The 21,682-nt window shown below is 38.0% G+C and overlaps 1 protein-coding gene across 2 annotated transcripts in view; it reads right to left on the reverse strand.

Annotated features, from left to right (window-relative positions):
• Nucleotides 1–512: 512 nt before the first annotated feature.
• Nucleotides 513–21,682, reverse strand: part of pag1 (phosphoprotein membrane anchor with glycosphingolipid microdomains 1) — a 74,214-nt gene continuing 53,044 nt past the window's right edge. For both annotated transcript variants that reach the window (XM_038300306.1, XM_038300304.1), the window contains 7 exons: nucleotides 17,631–17,862; nucleotides 16,052–16,109; nucleotides 13,268–13,364; nucleotides 12,847–13,016; nucleotides 12,251–12,682; nucleotides 4,987–5,046; nucleotides 513–3,587 (listed from right to left, as the gene is read on the reverse strand). In XM_038300306.1, the coding sequence (XP_038156234.1) occupies nucleotides 3,246–3,587; nucleotides 4,987–5,046; nucleotides 12,251–12,682; nucleotides 12,847–13,016; nucleotides 13,268–13,364; nucleotides 16,052–16,109; nucleotides 17,631–17,818 (1,347 nt within the window). In that variant the 5' untranslated portion in view covers nucleotides 17,819–17,862 and the 3' untranslated portion in view covers nucleotides 513–3,245. The remainder of the gene's footprint in view (nucleotides 3,588–4,986; nucleotides 5,047–12,250; nucleotides 12,683–12,846; nucleotides 13,017–13,267; nucleotides 13,365–16,051; nucleotides 16,110–17,630; nucleotides 17,863–21,682) is intronic.

Raw genomic sequence — 21,682 nt, forward strand, 5'->3', positions numbered from 1 at the left:
ACTGGCAAAATGGGCCTGGCCCTTAGATCAAGGGCGGGTCTCACCACAGGGTTGTCTGCTGCCTATTTAGCAGGAACAAAGGTCCTCATTACTGGAAAAGAGAAGCCTAAAGACGATGCAGAAGGAGGGGGTCCCCCCTCTCCTTCCCATCAGGGGAATCTGTGTGTTTATATGACCAGGACAGGACGAGAAAGGAGTTTAGGTCTTTTAATGTATGTTGTCCTGATTAGATTTGCACTACAACATCTCCCTTTGGCATTTGCTCAGAGGTCCTTAATAGCATTCTAAGAACATTAAATCCAATTGCATGATATGTAGCTACATTGCTGCAAGCGGGTGCAATACTCTAAAATTTGGAATGCATGTAAAATACTTCCTCAAAGGTCGTGCACTGGGAGATGAAACAATATTTGAAATAATATACATTTAGAGATTGATTACCAGCAACAATCAGGCTGGATGAGCTAAAACCAACAACAAAAATAAGCTTCAGGATGTCTCATGAGAGCAACTGACTGGAGATAATGTAACACTTTAATAGTCGGATTTGGAGGGAAACAGCTGACAATATTTATCTGCAAAAGAAGATACTGTAGTAAACAGAATTAAAAATACAGCAAAATCACAACCAGGTAAACATATTAAAGAGTTTGTGTTGTTTTTTTTTTCCATATTGATGTACCAAAATGATCTTTCAACACTTGTACCAAAATAATTGTACCACCTGACGCACATCTGCTTTGTTAGTTACTACTTTGTTACAATTAACTAAAGAAAATACAACAAAATAAGTTGAACATTCAGAACTTTTCTTAAAAATATAAAAAAATCATACTACTCTGGACATTGAACAATTGAGTACAAGATTACATCACATTTCCTGTGAATAGCAGTCGGTTAAAGGAGTGCTCTAACTACATACATGCCTCATCTGGCATTTCGTCAGCATAAGCTGTTACATAGGTGGATCTAAAATGCATTATGTGCTAAAATTTTACAGGTACAGACCTTCTGGATTCATTAGCATCCATATTAAAGACATGTATAAAGAATTAACGATTAAGCTTTTTATTGTGTAAGACTAAAAAAATGAAAAGATGTTTCAATTTTCATCAGATTAAGGAAAACGCATGTTAAGGAAGTTATTAGGTTTACAAGAAAAAAAATCAAACAGTTTCTAATGAATATTTTACTTTTTAAATGATCACAGCATATAGACGTGTTACTTAAAGTGTAAGAGTTTTAAAATATCAATTTAACTGTAATATTACTAATAGAAGGAAAACTATTTTCCTTGTGGGAAGAATGGTGTGACACAGAGGCTGATTTCTCTTAGGTACTTGGGGAAAAACAGGAGAACAAGAAGTTCAAATAAGCCAAATGTTTTTACGTGTCAGAAAATAATTGCAAGAAATAAGACTAAATCATCCCTTATCTACAGTTAGATCAACTTTTTATATTTTAACATTACTGGAAGGACGAGGAAGTGAAACGAGGCCTCTTGTTTATACAGGCTTTTTTTTATGGATTTTGTTTTAAGATTTTACACTTAAGGCTCATATTTGAACATTTCTTTTGGAATTTTTATCAACATTTTGGACATTTGATTAGGAAACATTTCCCTGGTTGGGTTTTATGAGCCGTTTGATTCTCAAATCTAGATTATGTGGTGTTGTAAAGGGATATTTTACCACATTTTGGCACATGGACCAATTTGGATCAGCTCTCCTTTTTATAAAATCTCTTCAAATAACAGCTTGTAAATCTGCAGTTAATTATCCTTTGATAAAGGTGGATACTTTGATATCGCTAAACCTCTAAGCTTTCTATCAAAACTGAACCAAATGTCTGGTGATTAAGCTGGATCTGTGGTTCCATGGCATCTAAGCAACTAAAAATATATAAGATTATTAGTCTAAGAGGGTCTTAATACCAACATAAGATTAATAAGCATTTTTTTTTTATTTACTGGATGACAATAAATAAAGTATGCGGCCTTTTCTTTATCTTGTAGGTTATTGAATATGTTCATTTTAGAAATAAAAAGCTTTGTTGGATTATACTCAGTAAGAAAAATTTATCAATTGCAATGCTTTTCAAGACTAAAAGGAATTCTATTTATGTTGCAAGCTATAATGGAAAAATAGATTAACTAAAGCTCTAAAGCTCTTTTGCAAAAACTTCAAGTGAGATTGTGAAATAAAAGTGAATGCATTTTTAAGACTTTGAGCACATCTTTAACAGAGATGCTAATAAATGTGGAAGGTTGCTATGAGGTGATAAAGTCTGCAGTACCATTAATCTAATTCAAGTGCTTTGAAGCAAAGTGAAGACTGTACCGAGAAGATTAAAAGTTGCTAATAAACAATACAATAAGGTATGCAGTGTCATTCAAACACATAAGTACTTCAATGTTTGTGAAAACTGACATCCTTACATTTAAAGTAAAGGAACACGTACCTAAAACGCTTCAAACCCGCTTTGCGCTTTCAGCAAATTTCAATTAAAATGCCAGAAACTTCAATAAAAATCCTCTCACAGACACAATCAGAAACATTTCACAATTACACAATTACATTAATAAACATTTTCAAATAAATATGATTTGTACAAAAACCCTTTCCGTTTAAGGAAAGTCCAGATGTACAATGAAACCCTAAGCTCGAGTGAAAAATCACCCTGTTTTTTCTTCTCAGTGACGGTTTTTCAATCTTTCAGACATCAAGCCCAGAAAAGCAGGGAGCTGTCACTGATGGAGTATGCGACCAAATATCATTGCCGTTTGGTCGTCAAATGCCTCTTTTCTTTTCCTATCAGAAACTACTTCACAGGAACAGCTAGTGAGAATGCACAGTGAAGGTGCTCCTAACCTGACAAAGGCAGACCTAGGACACATTTCGGCGCTTAAACAAAATATGACTCAAAGCTTGACAGACTAAATGCTGCAGAGAGGACATACAGATAATACAGTTAGTGACTGATTTATACGCAAGTTATATGGCACTAGATTGATATCTTTTCATCTCTTCTGATCATGTGTAGAGAATATGTTGAGATTGGATAATTTAATAATCCAGAGTTCTTAAGGCCTTGCAGTACCGCTTTCACTCTGATAGACAAATATGATCAACTGTACCGAAGCAGTAAAGAAGATGTACACTTATGATGGAAGCAGTTTGCATCAAAGGCATCCTAAAAAGCTGCTTCAAAGTGCTACTATAAAGATGCAACCTCAAGCAGTCGACTCAAAGGCGAGACATTTCCCGATCCAGACCCAGCTCTCCAACACTTTCGTAGTCAGGTTCTGGCTTGGCGTTCCCGCCTATGTGATCATCGTCCGAGCTGCCAGTTTTTGGGATGCGGATTGATTCGTAGCCGGGATCTGAGCTGTCATTATGAGGCATTTCGCCTGTTTGGGGGTCATCAGGTTGAGCGTATAGGTCGTGGACGGTGGCATAGAGGTCGCTTGAGGACGAGGCCGGGACCAGACCTTTGAGCTCGGCGATGCTGCTGTAGTCGTGCTCTTTGTCTTCCTCGTTAATGGCCTGGTCGCAGTTCGGCTTGTTAACAGTAGAGTATAGCTGGGACTGAAACATGGACAAAGAAGAAACAATAAACACATCACACAGGACGTAATAGAGGTGTGCATGACATTGCACTCATAAGCATGGCCAGCTCTAAGCAGGGGAAAAGGGTGGCCGGTGCCCTTTTTAGAACTGGCCATGTTCTAAAACACGGCTCTCCACAACCACTATTGAGCATTTTTTCTTTGGATAAACTTTATATGCACAATTGCACTCTCACAAACAACTACAGGTGCTTGATTCCAGGTACTCAGAGATTCACTTCCATACAGAAAGCCCACATTCTTATCGTCAGGTAACACAGAGTACATGTCAGATTAAATAATATTACTTCAGCAATAGTTTCAAGGTATTACTTTATTGTATCGTACCATGTCTGTTGGTTGTGCTGTTCTTATTACATCTTGTTGCAGGTGATGAAGCAGACTGAAGATGTTTTATCATTATCTCCCTTCTATTTCCTCCTTTTTTTTGTTTTTCCTCTTCTGTTCTATTTACATTGCAGTGTCCATATAATCTATAATACTCCCTGCATAATTATAATAAAGCAATTTATATGCATGAAACAAGCGGAACACTATGGCCATAGCCGTACTGCTCCACTTGTGAAAGTAAAATCTGTTGGGCTCTTTTTGGCATCAAGACAATTATTCTTGTTGCCACATTGCCAGACAGGACACTGTTAAAAAAAAAAAAAAAAAACTGGCCATGTCCCCCTGTCATGGTCCCTTTACTAAAGACATAACACATAATAATTTATGTTAAATAAACAATGACATCCACTGACACAGGAACCACAACTAATAAACGATGATGCAAAAATTCAACTGTTGCACTTTTAGCTTTGGTGTTATTAAGATACGATCATATTCTTTTATCTGCTATGTCTAAGAATCTTATAGCAGATTATAGCTCTTAATATTCTTTTTTCTTTCTGCATTTTTTTTTATTCTCTTTATTTTCCTATATTTTAATCATGTAAAGCACTTTGCATTGTCTTTGTACTGAATTGTGCTTTACAAATAAATTTGCCTTGCCTTGACTTGCCTTTTGGTTTCCTTAAACTTAAACGATTAACTGTTTTTGGATTTATTCTTTTGAAAAACCACTAACCTCACTTTGCCCCCCTTGGTAAATTTGGTCTAGAACCGCCACAGTTCATGTGACAATGTAATTGTTATCAAAGATCCTTAAATAAAATAATCTTTAGCTACACTTTCTGGAGAAACAAATTTTTTTTTTGCTGTTTTTCATGTCAAATTTCAAAAACCAACAACTGTTATCTACAGGAAAGTAAAATAGAAAAGCCACATTTGACTTTCGAATAAAAAAAACATACTGTGCTGCTGTCTTAGAACTGAAAAAAGGCAGGCTTGGGACAAAGAGAGTTGTACAGACTTACAGCGTTATCGGACTGTGGATGATCTCCAAACTCCGGCGGAGGAGACACAGGGGATTCTAACTGTGGAACAACACAGAAAAAAAGATTTAGATGTGAAAGCAAAGGAAGGAGAAGAGTCCATCCAGAAGTGTGGCTCCAGAGCCTTTTAAGGGTTGACTTTATTAAGCGACACATCGATGGTTTTCTGTAGGCAACATGTTGCTACAAAAAAAAAAATGCTTTGAAATTTGAGGATTTTTATGATTTTTTCTTTATTAATTTCCCCTAAATAACTGGGTAAACATGGGTAAGATTTTTTCTTTTCAAGAGACAAAAGAAAAGAAAGTAAAAATAAAATATGTGGATCCACAACACGGGTAGGACCTGGAAAAAGAGCGAATTGATCCACAGCCTCCTTAAAGAGGATTAAAAGCAACAGACTCTTAACAAAAAAAGCCAACTAAGACTTTCTAAACAACAGCAATGGAAGACAATTACGGAAGAGTTGCACTTCTTATTGAGCTGTATTAATAAAACATGCCATCAAGATATCGACCGGGTCTCAAAAATGCATACTCTGTTAAAAAAAAAAAAAAAAACCTGTATGAATGCCTTGGAACGCTCCTCAGCCGATCGATGGTGAAATTCAAAACTATCCCCGCTGGCAAAAGGGGAAACATGTTCAGCATCTGCTGCGATACATTCAAAGTGAATGTTGTACATAACCACCCATTCATGAAAAAAATTATCGAGCCAAAGTCGATAGAGAGTGACGGGGAAAGGGATGCTTTTTCTGCTCGGCCTCTGTCCACTTTGTCTGATGATCGATGAGGCAGCCATTAATCAACAAAACCCATCAGACAAAGCACTTCAAAAGTCTAACGAGGATCTCAATATACCCACCGGCACTCACTAAGCAGTTTACATCATGTGGAAAGAAAAAGAAAAACTGCTTCATCCAACCTGATGCACGGGCAGAAATTTGAATCACGTCTACGGTTGGAGTTCCCAAGGTCAAGGTTGATGGATGCCAAGGTGCAGCTCTTTGTTTTAGTTAAGTCTGCCTCTTTGTGCAAACCACACTGTAGAATACAGGATAAAAACCAGCACAGAGTTCATCCATCAAGCTGTCCAACCCAGCTGTATGTCTCTGTTTCTTCACGTGTTTCTTCCTCAGAGCGTGAAAATCAATATGACTACTTTATGGATGGCGCGTATTTGGAGACATGATTACTTTTATAGATCCGACCTGAGCTCGACAACGTGGAAGACTCTTTTATCATTTCACTTTAATTAGCCAGCCAATTAGGCAGAATGCCCCCTGGGGGGATATTTGTAGAAAAACAAGGATGCAGGTGACTTTTAGCCCAGTCGGTGCAGCCTTGAAGTGTGTCTCAGAATAAAATACATGCTAATACATCCTAATTAAAGGGGGAATTTAGTCTGGAAATAAAAGCGACTTTCATTATGGATTTTCAACATGAGGGCAAGAGAACAAGCGCTATAAAAATGGGATTTCCTATATATGAAATAACTAGAAAACCATGGCGATGGATGTTTGTCTTTGGTCGATCCAAAACTAGACTTAACCACCCGACAGATTAATATTTTGACGTCCAACAATAAGCTTGCTTGTTTGTAAGTGAGAGCAGATTAGGAGTGTGTGTTGATGTTGCAGGCACGTACAGGAGATTTAATAACATGCAGGGCGTGCAGGAAAGACTGCACGCTAAGCGGATTACAGCCATCTCAGTAGATGGACGGCTCAGGTGTCAGCATGTCAGTCACAAGCGACGTCCACGTCGACAGATGCATACATCCGTCAATTTGAGCATATTAGCTGGGATATGTAGCGTGCCTGTGGTCACTCAGCAACTAAAACACCTAAAGAAATTTGAAGTAATGCAAAAAGCATGGGTTATATCGTGCAGCAAATTTGTGTTCCATGTTGGAATGATTCCCTTTAGCGACAGGTCCACTGCCGTGTTGAGTGATGAGTAGAGCACTGTTTTCCTGGTCTACATCCCAAATGTATAATTCAGCAGCCCACCAGCAGGGTCAAATTCATTTCCTGCCTCTCGCGTTAAGAGCCCACAGGCACTAAACGACTGCAAACATGCATTGCTGCTGCTGTATATGACAGTTCAATAAAAGCTCACCTTCACAGCTTTACAGGGACTTGAGGTGCTTGGGTGTTTTTTTCACCAAGTTAAATAGTGAATCTCTTGGTGTGTGCAGAAAATAATAAATATATATATATATGATGTAATGCCCTACAAGTTTAACTCTTTTTTTCTTTTCGTTTTTTTTGTACTGGAATGGCAAACATCTATTGAAAGGTTAAGAAAACAATCTCCCTTTAATTTTGTAAATTTATCTACAAAGGATAATTACAGACTCTAGTTAGCTTCATTTACTTGGCTACATTATTTTGATAATAATGTTGGTGTAAAATAGTAATTACTAAAATTGGTGTAAAGATTAAAAAATATTAATATATTTATTGAGTCTTAATTTAGCATTTAAAAACAACAACATAGAGCTGGTAAATTAATTGTATTTGCAATATAATCACAATTTAGTAAAATGCAGTTTTCAAATTGCAGAGGCTGACAATTTTTGTCACATTGCATTTAACAAAAGTAAGACACCAAATTTCTTACTGCAGTCCTTTCAATGGCGGTTATACAGTTAAAGTGTGTTTGCTGCCACATAGAAAGGTAGACAGAGTTGCAGCTAGTAGGCAGAGCCATGCATGATAGTAGAAGTAAGCACTTTTTACAGTAAAGTCGTGCAACATTGGAATCTGGACAAGCAAGCTTTCAAGGTCATGAAAATTCTGAAACATCGCTCAGCTTGTCGTTAGTGCAAAGGAAAGTTTAAATAAAATTGGAATATTGGTTACAAAATGTAGATTTGGGCAAAATAGTTTAGCCCTTGAACGATGTATTAAATCAAACTATCATAAAATGGGAACAAGATGGGATCAATGGTTTGTTTGGAATTTGAATTTTGAAAATTTCAACAGGAATGGCCCACAAAAGTCCCAATAATAAATCTGAAGGTCTGAACAATGCACGGTGGTGCAGTTTGTAATACCGCCTTGCAGCAAGAAGGTTCTGGGTTTGATTCCCGGGCCCAGGGTCTTTCTGCATGGAGTTTGCATGTTCTACCTGTGCATGGATGGGTTCTCTCTGGGTATTCCGGCTTCCTCCCATAGTCCAAAAACATGACTGTAAGGTTAACTGGCTTCTCTAAATTGTTCCCAGGTGTCAGTATGTGTATATGTCTCTGTGGTGTTGTGAACAACATGACCATACCTGACATCAGCATTTAAGCTGATTGCTGCTTGCATAAACAGTAGAACAATCTTTTTACTTTATTCAAAAAACCTTATAGGTTGGTTTATGCTTGAAGCATTTAAAAGGCCACACCCCACCGTACGGCTTCAACTCATCCGGAACTTTCTGCAGCCCACACCAAGAAATGCTCATAACTATACGGACAGATTTGTGCGGAAAAACATTTCTCATGAACAATAGGGTTTGCAAACAAAAAAATTTGCTGACATCTTAAGATTTTTTATTTTTTTTATTTTATCAACAAATTTTGGAAAGAAATGAGTTGACTATCGCTGATGGATGACACGAAGATGCATTGAAAATGTTGGGAACAAACAAACTGTTTTCTGCTTCTACATATGCTGCAGTCTGCGCCCTACACGGCCCCCTCAGAATATTAGCTACAGTGGGGAAAAGTCATGCAGAGATTACATAGCTGCAAACAATGTAGGCAACGCTCTGAAGGTGGATGCATCAAGCATAAACCAACCATTAGTTAGACATAAAGGAACACTTTCCAGTGCTTACAGGATGAGATATTTAATCACGTTTACATGTTTAAATGCAAAAATAGTGTCCATATATAGGGACGAAGAATACTAGCTTTCCAACTTTCAGTAAAGAGAGACCAAAATGCTGTAAATTCTGAGATTACTTCACTCCAACTTTCTAGTTTCCTGTTAAATGCAGAAAGAGAGGCAAAGGCCAAGAAACAAAACGACTAGTTTGTATTTTATTCTACCCTTTAAACATCTTTGTCGTCTAAAATCATATTTTTCTAACTGGAAGAGGTTAGGATAGACTTGATATATTCATCAATGGAAGACTCTAAGCCCAGTGAAGCTCTACAAGTACGGAGGAATTCATAGACTTCTGTTAACGGCCAATTTCCGTTCCAACCAATCAGGTCTTTTACACCACCAACATCCAAGAACCTTCAACTCAAGGCGTTGCGGACAGCCCCCTTCTCATTGCGGTTGGCACCATAAGTCAGCCTGTTTCTGTGTTAAAGAGCAGCCACCTGATGGGGGGGGGGGGGGGGGGGGGGAGTTCTCTAATATATTTACATCCAGACGTCTCAATGTTTGCACAGATGATTTGTGTGTCAATATGTCTGTATTTAAGAGGCCCCAGACAGATAAGGACTTTCTATGTCCCACATCATCCATCATGAAGTCTGGGTAAGTGACAGTGACGGGGTCCAGCTGGTGATCCCCAACACACACACACAGATATACAAATACTTGGTTGGGGCAAGAAAAATGGCAGGCAGCTCCTGCTCATACATGGGTGGAAACCGCAGGGAGCGGCAAACACTCCTTGTTAACCTAACACGAGGGAGGAACCCCCCCAGCCCCCAGTGCTGCAGAATATAAGTAAACAAACACGCAGACTGTGTGATATTATCAGACTGTGTGATATTGGAAATGGTGGGAGGACAAAAAGACACGTGTAGCAGAATACATTTGTTTGCTGCTGGTTGAAAGAACACATTCTTAGGTATGCGTGTATGTGAAAGTCTGTGGAGCTATACTGAAAAGTGTAAATAAGCAGAAGCTTGCTGGATCAGGATTTATCCCCGGCGTAGGGGTCAGGAGGGGTATTATTGTTCCCGCAACAAATAGGCTACTGCAGAAAAAATAAACAGAAGAGCAGCAAGCTAGGAAAAAAAGGTTTACAAACAGCTGAACTTTATTATATAGGTGAGGATATGTGGATAGATACAAGGCATAAAAGATTCAAACTCTATTTTTTCCGCAGTTGCGTAAATTGAAAGAAAGAATCCTATAAAGAGCAAAAAAAACAAAACTGTAATTTTAAGCCTTGAAGTTGGGACTTTCATTTAGACCCTCACTACGTTTTTTGCTGAAAACAACTAAAGCTCAGGCTGTTTTTTTGACACATTTCAGATCTTCAGTGGATAAATTATATAAGATGACAGCCTGCCATATCCCTGATTAGTGTGATGTTTTCCACCTCTCTGCAGGAGTGAAAGGAAAGGGAGAAAACACCTACAGAGTATGTCAAACAAACAGCTTCAAACGATCACTGTATCAAACAGTACAAGTCAAACTGCATGTAAAGTATTGGCTTTTGTGGGCTTAAATATGTACCGGTACCTACAAACATGCTGCACCAAATGTTTTAACATGTTGTAGAAAAGTGTTTTTCTGCCTCTGTCCATAACCTGACAACAGATTTAATACCACTTTGTAACTTATTTTGTAACAGTTTTAAGTCCTATTCTCCAACATTAGACAAAAAAAAAAAACATCTTGTAGAATATAATTGATAAACATTTCTAAAAATTGACATTCACACTCATGCAATAAACTACCATGACTGACTCAATTATATGCAAAATAGTTTTTCACATAACCCTATGCTGCAATATATAGAGATAATATTGTTTTTTTTTTTTTTTATAACTGCACAACAATAATATCCTTTTTTTTAATTAAATGTATCCCAGGTTCATTCAGATCTGTTTTGGTGTTGGAACAGACGCAGGTTGTGTTTGGTTTCCATTAAAACCCATTATTTTGATGCACCCTTACTCAAGTAATGAAGTTTAGTATAAAAACTAAACCAACAAATGTTTTTTTTTTATTCTAGAGACTAATACGATAAACTGATATTTAATCAGCAGAAAGGGAGGGAAAAGCAAATTATATAAAATAGAACTAACTTTAGAAATCAGAGTAGCAGCTTTGCTATGATCTGCTTCTTAAAATGATATGTAGCCAGAGCGTCAAAGCAAGCTTGCTGAGTGCAGCTCTACTAGAGGTGTTCATCAGTTTTAACCTCTTCAATCATTCCCATCTCTTCACATCACATCTCTTGCTCTCATCCTTTCTCCTCTTCAGAGCCATTTCTTCCTTATCATCCCATCTTACACTACTTTTCACTCTTTGCTACAGCGGGCTTCATCTGTATGCTGCTGGCCTTCCCTATTTCACTCCCCCTTCTATCTTACCATCTATAACCCCAAACCCTTGACTCTTTCTCCTTAATGCCTTCCAGTCCTTTCACTACTTTTTTGAGTCAATCTCACCATCACCATCTCTATTTCATCCATCTTCTCTGGCTTTTCTAACTCCAGCTCCTACTTGCAGTCCTCTCCTCCATCTTTCATTCGACATTATCAAGGTTTTTCCCTCTTTGTGCCATAGAAGCTTTCTGATGGCCTTCCTGAAGTATATTTGGGTTTAATGTTTTTATTTTTCAGGTTTAGTTAGACTCAACATTTAGCTTCAACCACAAGCTAAATGTTAATGCTTTTTATAGGTTAGGAATGGAAGTATGGAAGTAATGCATTGAAGAAAATTTAAAGAAAGTATTTTGCAAGCATTTGGGGTTGTACTGCATCTATGATACCCCTAAGAAATCCAGTCTAGACAGACACCCCCACCACCATGAATTGTTCTTCCTGCTGCGCTCTGGGAAGAGACTTTGCAGCATTCGATGCAGGACTAGCAGGTCACTACTTAACTTTTGCACTGCTCTGAACCTTCCACATCAATTCTACATGTTGTTTGCACAATGTTTACATTTTGATCACTGCTGCACTTTATAAATGAAAATGTTCACTTTCACTGCTAAGCTGCTGCTCATTCACTGTCAGAAAGCTGCATAAACTAAATTTTGTATTGTATAAACTGTGTGTATACAAAATGACAACAAAGTTTGTCTAAGTCTAAGTCATTTAGCTTCATGTAGTGTTTTACTCAAATAAATACAAACATTTTTAAATTTTATCTGTGGTGGAAACACAAAAGATCCAAGTCGCTCTTAAAAAAAGATAAAAACTAAAAAAAGATTAAAAGTGTGCGTTTTTAGTATTTAACCAAATAAAGGCTACTTGTCTTGTGTTGAAATTCCCATAAAAAACTGCAGTTTGTGATGTTTAGTAAAAATCTACAGATGTCAAATGCATTCCTTACCTCTCCGTTGTGCAGCCCAGCCCCCTCGCCACCATTCAACACCAGTGGCTGATTGTCGTTTTCATCCAGGACCTTCATTGGTACTGGCGGTGGCGACTCTTCTTCTGGCTCCTCTGCAGGCTTCTGTGAGACAGCGGCAGCATTATCGGAGCACCTTTTGGCCTCCATGTCAGCGCTGTGACGGCTCTTCTTTCGCAGGTCCACGGAGGCGTACTCCACCCCCTCGCACAGCGGGCCTCGCTCTGGGGTGCAGGGGCTGGGGTGGCCGTTGACAAGGGCAGGGGCCTGAGGTGGAGGTTCATTGGGGCTCGGCTGGATGGCACCGTTGGCGAGGGAAGATTGCAGGGAGACGTCTTTCATCTCCTTGACTGTCTCATACAGAGAGTCCTCAACGCTGACGTCTCGAGACGCCACCTCAATCTCCTTCACCACCTGGGTACCACACAGACTCATCACTTTGCTTTGCAAGTTACAGAGCAACAAAAAATCTTCTGGTTTCTCACTGTGACATCATTTTATTGACGATACCAGTCTCACAATGAAAGTTTCATTTAAACGTAGTAAAAACAGGAGGTAAGGTGACTTTAAACGCTGACCTCATAGGTGCTGTCTCCTGAGGCGGGGGGTCTGTCCTCCGTAGGGGCACTGCCAGGAGGGAGACTGGGAAGCTCTCTGTCCTGAGGACATTTAGAGGACCTGAGCTCTGATTGGCTGGAGAGGAGATCCTCTGACAACTGAGGGCTGGTGTCCTGCGTGTCTGAGAGGACTGTCGATTGAGACAAAAATATATTTTGGTTCTGTTGCAAACAGGATTTATTTCTCTTTGCTGTCATGCATCAAGAGAAACCACTGACCCCTCAGGACATGGACTCCAAACAACCACTGAAATGTATGCTTATACATATGCAACTAAGATGCTTCAGGTCCAACCAGAGAGGTTATTTTCCCCGCAAACACTTTGTGAGAGTTTTCCCTTTGTGTCATGACTTCATGTTGAGGCTACATTTCTCTGCTTACTTGTACCGCTGGTTAGAGGACCGTTGTGAGAGCTGCTGACTGCCGCGTCAGTCACTGGACTGTCTGCTGATTGGCTGATCATCTCCCTCTCCGACACCTGCACAACAAAGGATGAGATGATTGTCATTGCAGGGAGAGCTCACCTCGCCACGGAGCTAAAACCAGTCAGTACTCATCCAAGCTTGGACAGAATGGGTGACTCTCAAACCTCAGTGCAAAGCAGAATCAAAAGAAGCATGTATAATGTAAAGAAGGTATAATTTTCTCATATCTGCAGTACCAGCCCATTTTTTTTCCTGCTTCCCACCCTCTTTTATCTCTTCTTCCCTGAGCTATTCTGGTCACACTACTTTAAGTTCATTATCTAAACATTATTCATGCCTGATTAAATATCAGTTTTTCTTGATTACCAAGGAAAGACTTCAATAGATAGCTAGCAATTTCAGTATGCATAAACAACAAAGGAAAATGCGAACTAAATCAGGCGTGCTACATGTTTTTGACTCACATTATGATACTACAGAGTGTTGAAATTTCCTTGAATAAACGTAAATAAACTGTCAGATAGACATATTTCATTTCATGTTTATGACCTAAGCTGAACTGAAGACAGCAACACTGAGTCAAGAAAAGAAGCAAAGTTCATCCAAGGAGGGTAAACCACACTAAAATCTGTTGGCTTGTTTTTACCAAACTTCCCTCCACAAAAACCTCAGGGACTCTGAGCAACACCTCTGCAGCTGGCAGCTTGTCAGTCTTGCACAAGGACGCTCCAGTCCTTTCACCTAAGCACTGCAAACTCATAGTAACATCATGCAAGCTTTTAAAAACAAAACGAAGTCAGAACTGCTGCTAAAATTAATCTTCACCATTCATAATCCCAAATAACAGGAGAAGAGTACACCAGGTAACAGAGGATGTGCTGCATACGTTTTTAAAAACAGAGAGGACATCTGTAAACATGCAGTTAACAGAACTCTCTAATTCATGTGTCAAAATCTTCACTCTGTTATAGAGTTCAGAAAATCTGAAAACCTCACTAAAGGTGTGAGCCAGGAAGGTTCTTTGTTTAGGTTGTTGTTTTCATGCTGCATATTGGAGAATGGTGCATCAGCAGCTCTACAACCCCCCCTAGTGGTCATACACTCTCATAGCTGCTGTTTTCAATGATGTAATGTTTTAACTGTTTTATAACCTTATTATTGTCTGGCCATTGTTTGGTGTCTATTAAACAAAAGAAACAATGACACCTTTCAGTGATCGCGCTTTCTGCTAATCATAAAAAAAATGTGATAAGCAGCAACATGTCAAATATGTCGTCATTAAGCGTTATCTTTGGGTGAATATCTGCAACTTCATGATGTGTGTGTTTTTTTATTCTGCACAAAAAAATTAACGCGAAATTGTGCTAAATATGTTATTATTGAGTCTAAATACAAAGCAAATAATAAGGAAGCATAAGATGCTTCCTTATAATGTGGACACACTGCAGGTGAGAGAGGAAAAGCACATTACTTATGCTCACAGACAAAGACCCCCATTTACTCTGCCAGGCTTGACACGGTCCAACATACAAATGGGCAGCTCTTATGACAATCTGGCAAGTCAGCAAATTATGTGCACTGGGTTAGAGAGAAGAGAATCAAATGGGGAAATCACCCGGAGTGTGCGACAGACAGAGGGACAATAACACAGCCATCAATTATGTGATACAGAAAGAGACCAAGAGGATGTCATTCAGGCTGTGAAAGGTGGACATTTGCTGGATTTCATTGTGTTCAGGTTGTGGAAGTATGGATTGTGATGTAGAGGACAGGGTGTCATTAATAGAAGTGAAAATCTGTGAGGTCACCTCGATATATAGTCCTTTCAGCTCACTGAGCTGAATTACAGTAATTTTATTAAACAAAACAGCATCAAGAGTAAAATATCTGATCTGGAAATTTTAGCTCTTCATACCTTTGAAGAAGAGAGATTCTGGCCCTGATTCCTTTTCCCTTTTAAAGTACTCATTAGAGAGTCAGAGTTAAGCAGCTGCTCTTTCTTGGAGAGAGCCATTCAAAGTTTATCATGGCCATAAACTTTGTGTTCTTCCCAACCCATAGAAAGTACTTGTCATCCATTGTTTACAAACAGACACATCTCTTAAACGATTTTGCCATAAACAAAGCTTTTAATTGCAACCTTTTCTTATTTAGTTATTTATACCTATAAAGATTATTCCTATCTCAGATTGTCAATGTTTAACTGTGTCTTTTTCTGAGAAGAGGCCACTGGAGAATTAGCTGATTTTCTCACAGAAAGTAGTCCTTGCTAAGTGTCATCACTAAATGAAGGCACAGTTGAAGTATTCAATATGGTTTTATTCACATAGAAAGTACACCTGATTCCTGAATAAGCTTTCGTTCTACTTCTGTCTTTGCAATGAAGTTTAAACCGAACCGGGCACTGAGCTTTTGTCCATGAGTCTTATTAAAGTGAAATATTGACTAACTATTAATATGCATTGATCATTGACTAATATATAAAAGGTCAAACCTGAGAAAAAGCAAACCTACACAAAATGAACATAAAATATCTGTGTTGATACCAAACTGTAAAGGATGAGGGGAAAAGGGGATAATGGCCCCCCAAAAAATAAAATAAAATAAAATAAATGTTACAATCACGTGGATTAAAATTGAGACCAGAATTAACAATCTGATATTTGTGTCATGCAGCCCTCCTTAGAATAACAGTTTATGCATAGTACTGGTTTTTCTAAAATGCATAGATCTCACTTACTCCATTAACAAGGTTTTCTTGGTCTCCTGTAGGCTGTCCATCTTTTGCTTTCTTCTGCCTTAAGGAAAGAATAATGAAGAGATAAGTGAAAGGAAATAATAAAAGAAAATAAACTGAACAAGAACTGATTCTTTTTTGTTGTCTTTGGCTATAACACCTGATCAAATCTTCGATACAGCCTAAAAAGCATCAACCTTGTATGTGCACACTGCTGACAAGGAAGACTTTGTCCTTTAGGTATAAAAAAAACAAAAACACTCTTTGTTCGTTTTGAAAGTTCCACTGGTGCAATCTGATGCAATCCAGTGCAACAGACCTGCCAATAGTTTTTTTTTTTTTTTTTTTTTTAAACAAAGCCTCTGGGCTTCTGTCGGGCAGGGAGAGGCTTTGATAGCAAACACGTTAAATTTACAATAACAGAAGGATAGAAAATAATACACAAATTAAACTAGACACATATAGAAAGGAGGGACAGACAGAAAGAGTATGGGTGCAACTCAATAAATCAAAGTTTTATCCAAAAATGTTGATTCATTATAGCAGCTCAGGGAACCAGAAGGCTACTGTGGTTCTGCTAAGGTGGTCAAGAAGTCCAGCTTGCTTTCATGGAGGTATAGCTGGTATAGAGAAGTATAGAGCACAGCTGCACTATTGACTGCAGTGTTTCTTATGTTGCTCTACTGGGTTTGACTCAGGCACAATGGCAGGGCGGTAGTGGTTTATAATAAATTGATCATTTCAATATGTTGATTAAATAGTTAATGGTTCATATGCAAAATGAAAATATCTACATGTTCACCTTTAGGCTACACCATCTCCAGCTTCACAGTCAGAATGAGAACAGATGATCATTTATTTTGTTTTATTTATTAGGATCACTGCCATTTTTAATTTGACTGCGTTGTGATATACATGTGAATGATTTTGTCAGATGGCCATATGACACTGAATTATATTTATCCTTGACTTGCAAACTTAATTAAATAGAAATCATATGAAGAAAGATTCTGTCATATGGGGAAACAACATATCATTACCCAAACAATTATCACTATATATTGTATTTTTATAAAGCTGGTGATTTACACCCCTTGTACTTTTAACATCTTGCAGATATCGATAACATTCATGAATGAGCTTTGCAAGGTTATGTGTTTCTGAGTTGCTTCCACTAGGGGGAACTGCTGCTATGGTGGACAGCAGTTTGTTTCCAAAGGTGCATATTTGTTCAATTAAGGCTGTTAAAGGGCCAATTACACTGACAAAACAACCAAACCTTTTTTTTTCTTTAAAAGTATGAAAATTTTAATAACTATTGGTGAAAAATTTATATAAATAAACTCTTAGTATATGAAACATACTTCCTGTAAACTAATGCCTATACAAAAAAGCATGTAATAGTTAAAAGATGCAATATAAAGCAGAAATGTAAGGCTAAAAATTCACAGTTTTCAGTCCTACTAGTCTTGCCAACCTGCTAAAAAACAAAAAAAGTTGCATTTTATAATAAAATAAAACATTTAACATATTTAGGGCCTTTAGTGGTTATGCTCATGTCGGTGTGTGTGATGCAGCTCACCCCCGGCAGCTGGCACACAGCCCCAGCAGCACAGAGAGCAGCAGCACGCCAGTGACGATGCTGAGGGCCACGACCCACACCAGCTGCTCACTCTGCGGCCATGATGCCGTGCCGCTGGCTGCTGCCTTCCCAAACCCGACCGCTCCCGCCTCCGAAAGCCACCGCACACCACTCAGCAACGGAGCCATGACACATCACACTGTATGGGCTGAGGACATCGGACAGGAACCAGCTGGGAAATCACAAAGAAAAACAAACAGTTGTTTATCATTTTAGCTAGTCAGATTTCCAAATGCTGAAAATTAGCTGTTTTTCCAATTGAAACTTCCCCCAATCTAATCCAGAATAGATGAGATCAGCATACCAGATCAATGGTCACAGCAGGGGATAAAAAAATGCTTTACAATATTGTGTAGTTAAAGATCACAGAAACCAAAAAACTTTCAATTAAAAAGAAATTGTAAATCTAATAATATCTATGAACATTTACAGTTAGTCAAACATTTCTGCTCGTCGTGGATTTAGAAGAAAAAAATGATTCAACCAAGAACTATGGTTTTAAAATGTGACTGTTTTCTTCCAAAAGATAAAATCATAAAATGGAAGAGTCAGATAAAAATGTGGTAAGTCAAACTGCTTACCCTTTTTGCTGAGCAAGGCATATGTTTTAATTTTTTTTTCTTTTTCCTTTTATAAGAAGGTGTTTTCACTGGTAGCTTAATGAAGGCTTTGGGATTTAAAGTGCCTCCTTGCCATAATCCTAATCTGTAGCTCCCTCTACTGTCTGATTCCGTTTGGGACTCAGGCTGGATCAAATCCAACACTTAAATACACATTTAGTCAAACAAAAAAGAATATTTTGTAAGTATTCTGTAGAAAAAAATAATTATCTTTAGCTTAACTTTCATTTTCTTTTATTTTAACTGTTAGATGTGTATTACATGATCTACAGTTTTTTTTTTTTGCTACTGTTTGTTGCTTTTTTTTCTTCTTCTTTTACTAAAGTCGAACATCCGATAACTCTGACTAAAGTGGAAGTGGAGGCCGTGTCTGGTCAGAAGTCAAACATGACGTCTGAGGACCGTATAGAAAATGACCTACTAGAGTTAAGGGTGTTGAATTTGCTGGTTGAAATTTGTTTTGGTGTCAACCTAAAGATGTTACTGTGTACAGGCGGTCCGGGATGTGGCTCAGTGAACTCTGACTCTCATTTTTTAACTTTAGGAGATATTTTTAGTTACCTTGAAAATACCAGAGAACGAAGAAAAAGCCTCATTAATTTGGATGTTAGACCGAGCTGGACAAAACGGCAGTGCTCTAAATCTTTAAAGCTCAGTGATTAAGGAGCAGCAGTAGTTCCTATAGCAACCATTTGATTTTAACTTAATATTGATCAAACAATATATGGACTTTAATAAATGCTCTTGCTTTAACAGGAACCCATAAGCTTTGGTCAGAATATAAAAATATTGTTTTGTGTTTAACAAAACAAAATTTGCAAAAATGTAATAAATAAAAACTCCAGAGGGCTATTTTACAGAACCAAGATAATGGATTAAGTTGGGATTTTCTGAACATCCTGGTTTTATTAAACCACATAACAGCACAGTTAAGTTACCATGGCAATTCATTCTGTTCAGCTAGTATTCCATCCTGGTGGCGCATCTGCTCAAAGTGACACCGATCAGAAACCAATTAGCTTTGTCAGGGATCTTGTCTGTCTATTACGGTAGCCTTCACCATTAATAACTTTATAATTATTACTGTTTGATCTGTTTTTAAAGACGGCTTCTCAGTTTGACAGGAAGCTCTTTAATAGACTATTGATGTGTTGAAGAGATTGTAGAAATGCGCATATTAGATTTTTTCCCCAACAATTAACTCCACCATAATTTTTGCTTTTCTGAGAATGTCTCTATGTAGACTGATGGCTCCCAAAATTCAGCACTGCAGGAACAGAGCCATGCCTTTTCAGTGACACAGAGGTTCTGTGTCGGGCTCTTTATGCAGTAAGAGATGCTGACAATCTTAGCAGCCACTATTTGCAGCACCATCTGAAGTGTGTATTTGGCAGTGAAAGGATATAGACATAACTTCATAACCTTCCCTGGACACAGAAGAAATAACTACATCAAGGAAGGATTCCATAATACTGCACCGAAAAAGGAACTAGGTTAAACATGAAAAAAAGAAACAGGTGGACTACTTTTTTAATTTTTCTACAGGATCCCTGTCATTAGTGTGCACACATTAAGGTAGAGTGCCTTATGCAGCACATGAATGTGGAGGACCGGAGGAGTCAATAAAAAAAGAAAACCAGCCATTTCAAAGTTAACATTTAAATCATGCAATTTAAAATCTAATTTGAAAAGCAGTTTTTTAGTTGCACAGTTTAAATTTAATTATTAAAGAAGAATGGTAAATTGTATTTATGAATCCATTAATAATTACTGGAATTTGAAAACAATATTTTCAAATCCCCTTTCTAAATGGAAATTTAAAAACCAAACTTCTACTTACAAATACCTTTTCGTAATCAGACATTTAAAAAGGTTACTCCATTTCCAATTTCCTTTCAACTGTTTTTTTTAAATCCTTCTTAAAATTGCATTTTCATTTTGCTTAACCAATTCTAATGACCTTTTCTGTGACCCTTCTGGTCCTAGAGCACAATGGAAAGCAGTAAAACCCTCTTATTGGTTAGACTACCACACTTGGTTAACAAAAGTTAGAAGTTAAATTAAATGCGTTTTTTAATTTTTTTATATTCAGTGCCGAATAATACAACTTATATGAACAACAAACAATTCATCTAAAGTGTTTTTATCACCCCCTACAAAATACCAGTTAAGTGTATAAACATTCAGTTCTAGTTATTTAGAGGAACAGCTGTTAAAGTTTGATGGTGATATCAAATGTTAAAAGTATCATTAACCAAAACCCTGCCTTACCAAAACTTCATTTGCAATTTTTTTTTATTCTTCCTGGTACTAACTAATCCATTAAAATATAACCAAACCTTACAGCTGCTCTGTTATCTTGTTTTCTTACTCTGCCTATTATACACAAAGCCCAGAAAAAAATAGTTTCAAAGTAAGTTCTAAAAAACAAACAAGGACATTTTAATTCAAAAGACATAAAACAAAATGCTTAAATCAAATGGATGTTTAAAATTCTTTTAGCTAAAGACTTGATGAGTTTGAATATTTATCATTTTAGAACTTCAAGGAGGAGTAATATATTACCATAAATATTACCAAAAGTAAAGAATGTACATACTTCATTTAGTAATTTGGTTTAACAACATTTGGACAACGTCAGGTCTTACTTCGGATGACCTTATTTTGAGGTAGAAGTCTGTTAATATTAACATAGTTTATATCAACTTCATGCTATATCTAGAAACGGCCAGCAGGTGGCAGGGCAGAGCAGAGTATGGCTGCATTGCAGTCTGCTGCAGTGGCCCCCCTCACAACAGAGCCTCCACAGCCAGCATGAGCCCTGTGCACAGCATCAGAAAGCTCCTCACGTCTGCGTCTAACACCTAAAGTTAGGCTTCGGTGAACTGATGGAACCCCTTGATTTTATCACAGATGATTCATGGGGGCTGCGGGGAGCGGGGCCCGACGGGGGGGAGGTGATGGAGGAGGGAGGGAGAACGTGTGATTCTCAAGAAATGTCAAACAAATAAATGTGAAGAGGGGTGGTATGTCGCCTAGGGAGACTGTGCTGTTATGTTCACAAGGGTGCAGAGATAAAAACGGAGGCCAATGAGCAAAGATCACACACACTCAGGAGTGTTTGGTTTCTAGATATTTGCCTGCTTTTTGCATGTCTTTCAAATCATAGCTGTTCCATAGAAAATCGAAGAAATCAAGCTCTTCTTTCCTGCTTTGTTTTGCATGATTCAAACTCCTGTCAGGCTGTACGTACACAAGGCACGCATGTTGTTCCAGCATTCAACAACTTCTTTGTCTCTCCCTGTCCATCCTATGCTAATGTGTCCTGGAAGCGTAGGAGTCTGGGGCTAGCAGGCAAGGAAGTTGAGCTTG

The sequence above is a fragment of the Cyprinodon tularosa genome, unplaced genomic scaffold (assembly GCF_016077235.1).
Source record: "Cyprinodon tularosa strain WSP-4 unplaced genomic scaffold, ASM1607723v1 ctg446, whole genome shotgun sequence".
Taxonomy (NCBI): Eukaryota; Metazoa; Chordata; class Actinopteri; order Cyprinodontiformes; family Cyprinodontidae; genus Cyprinodon; species Cyprinodon tularosa.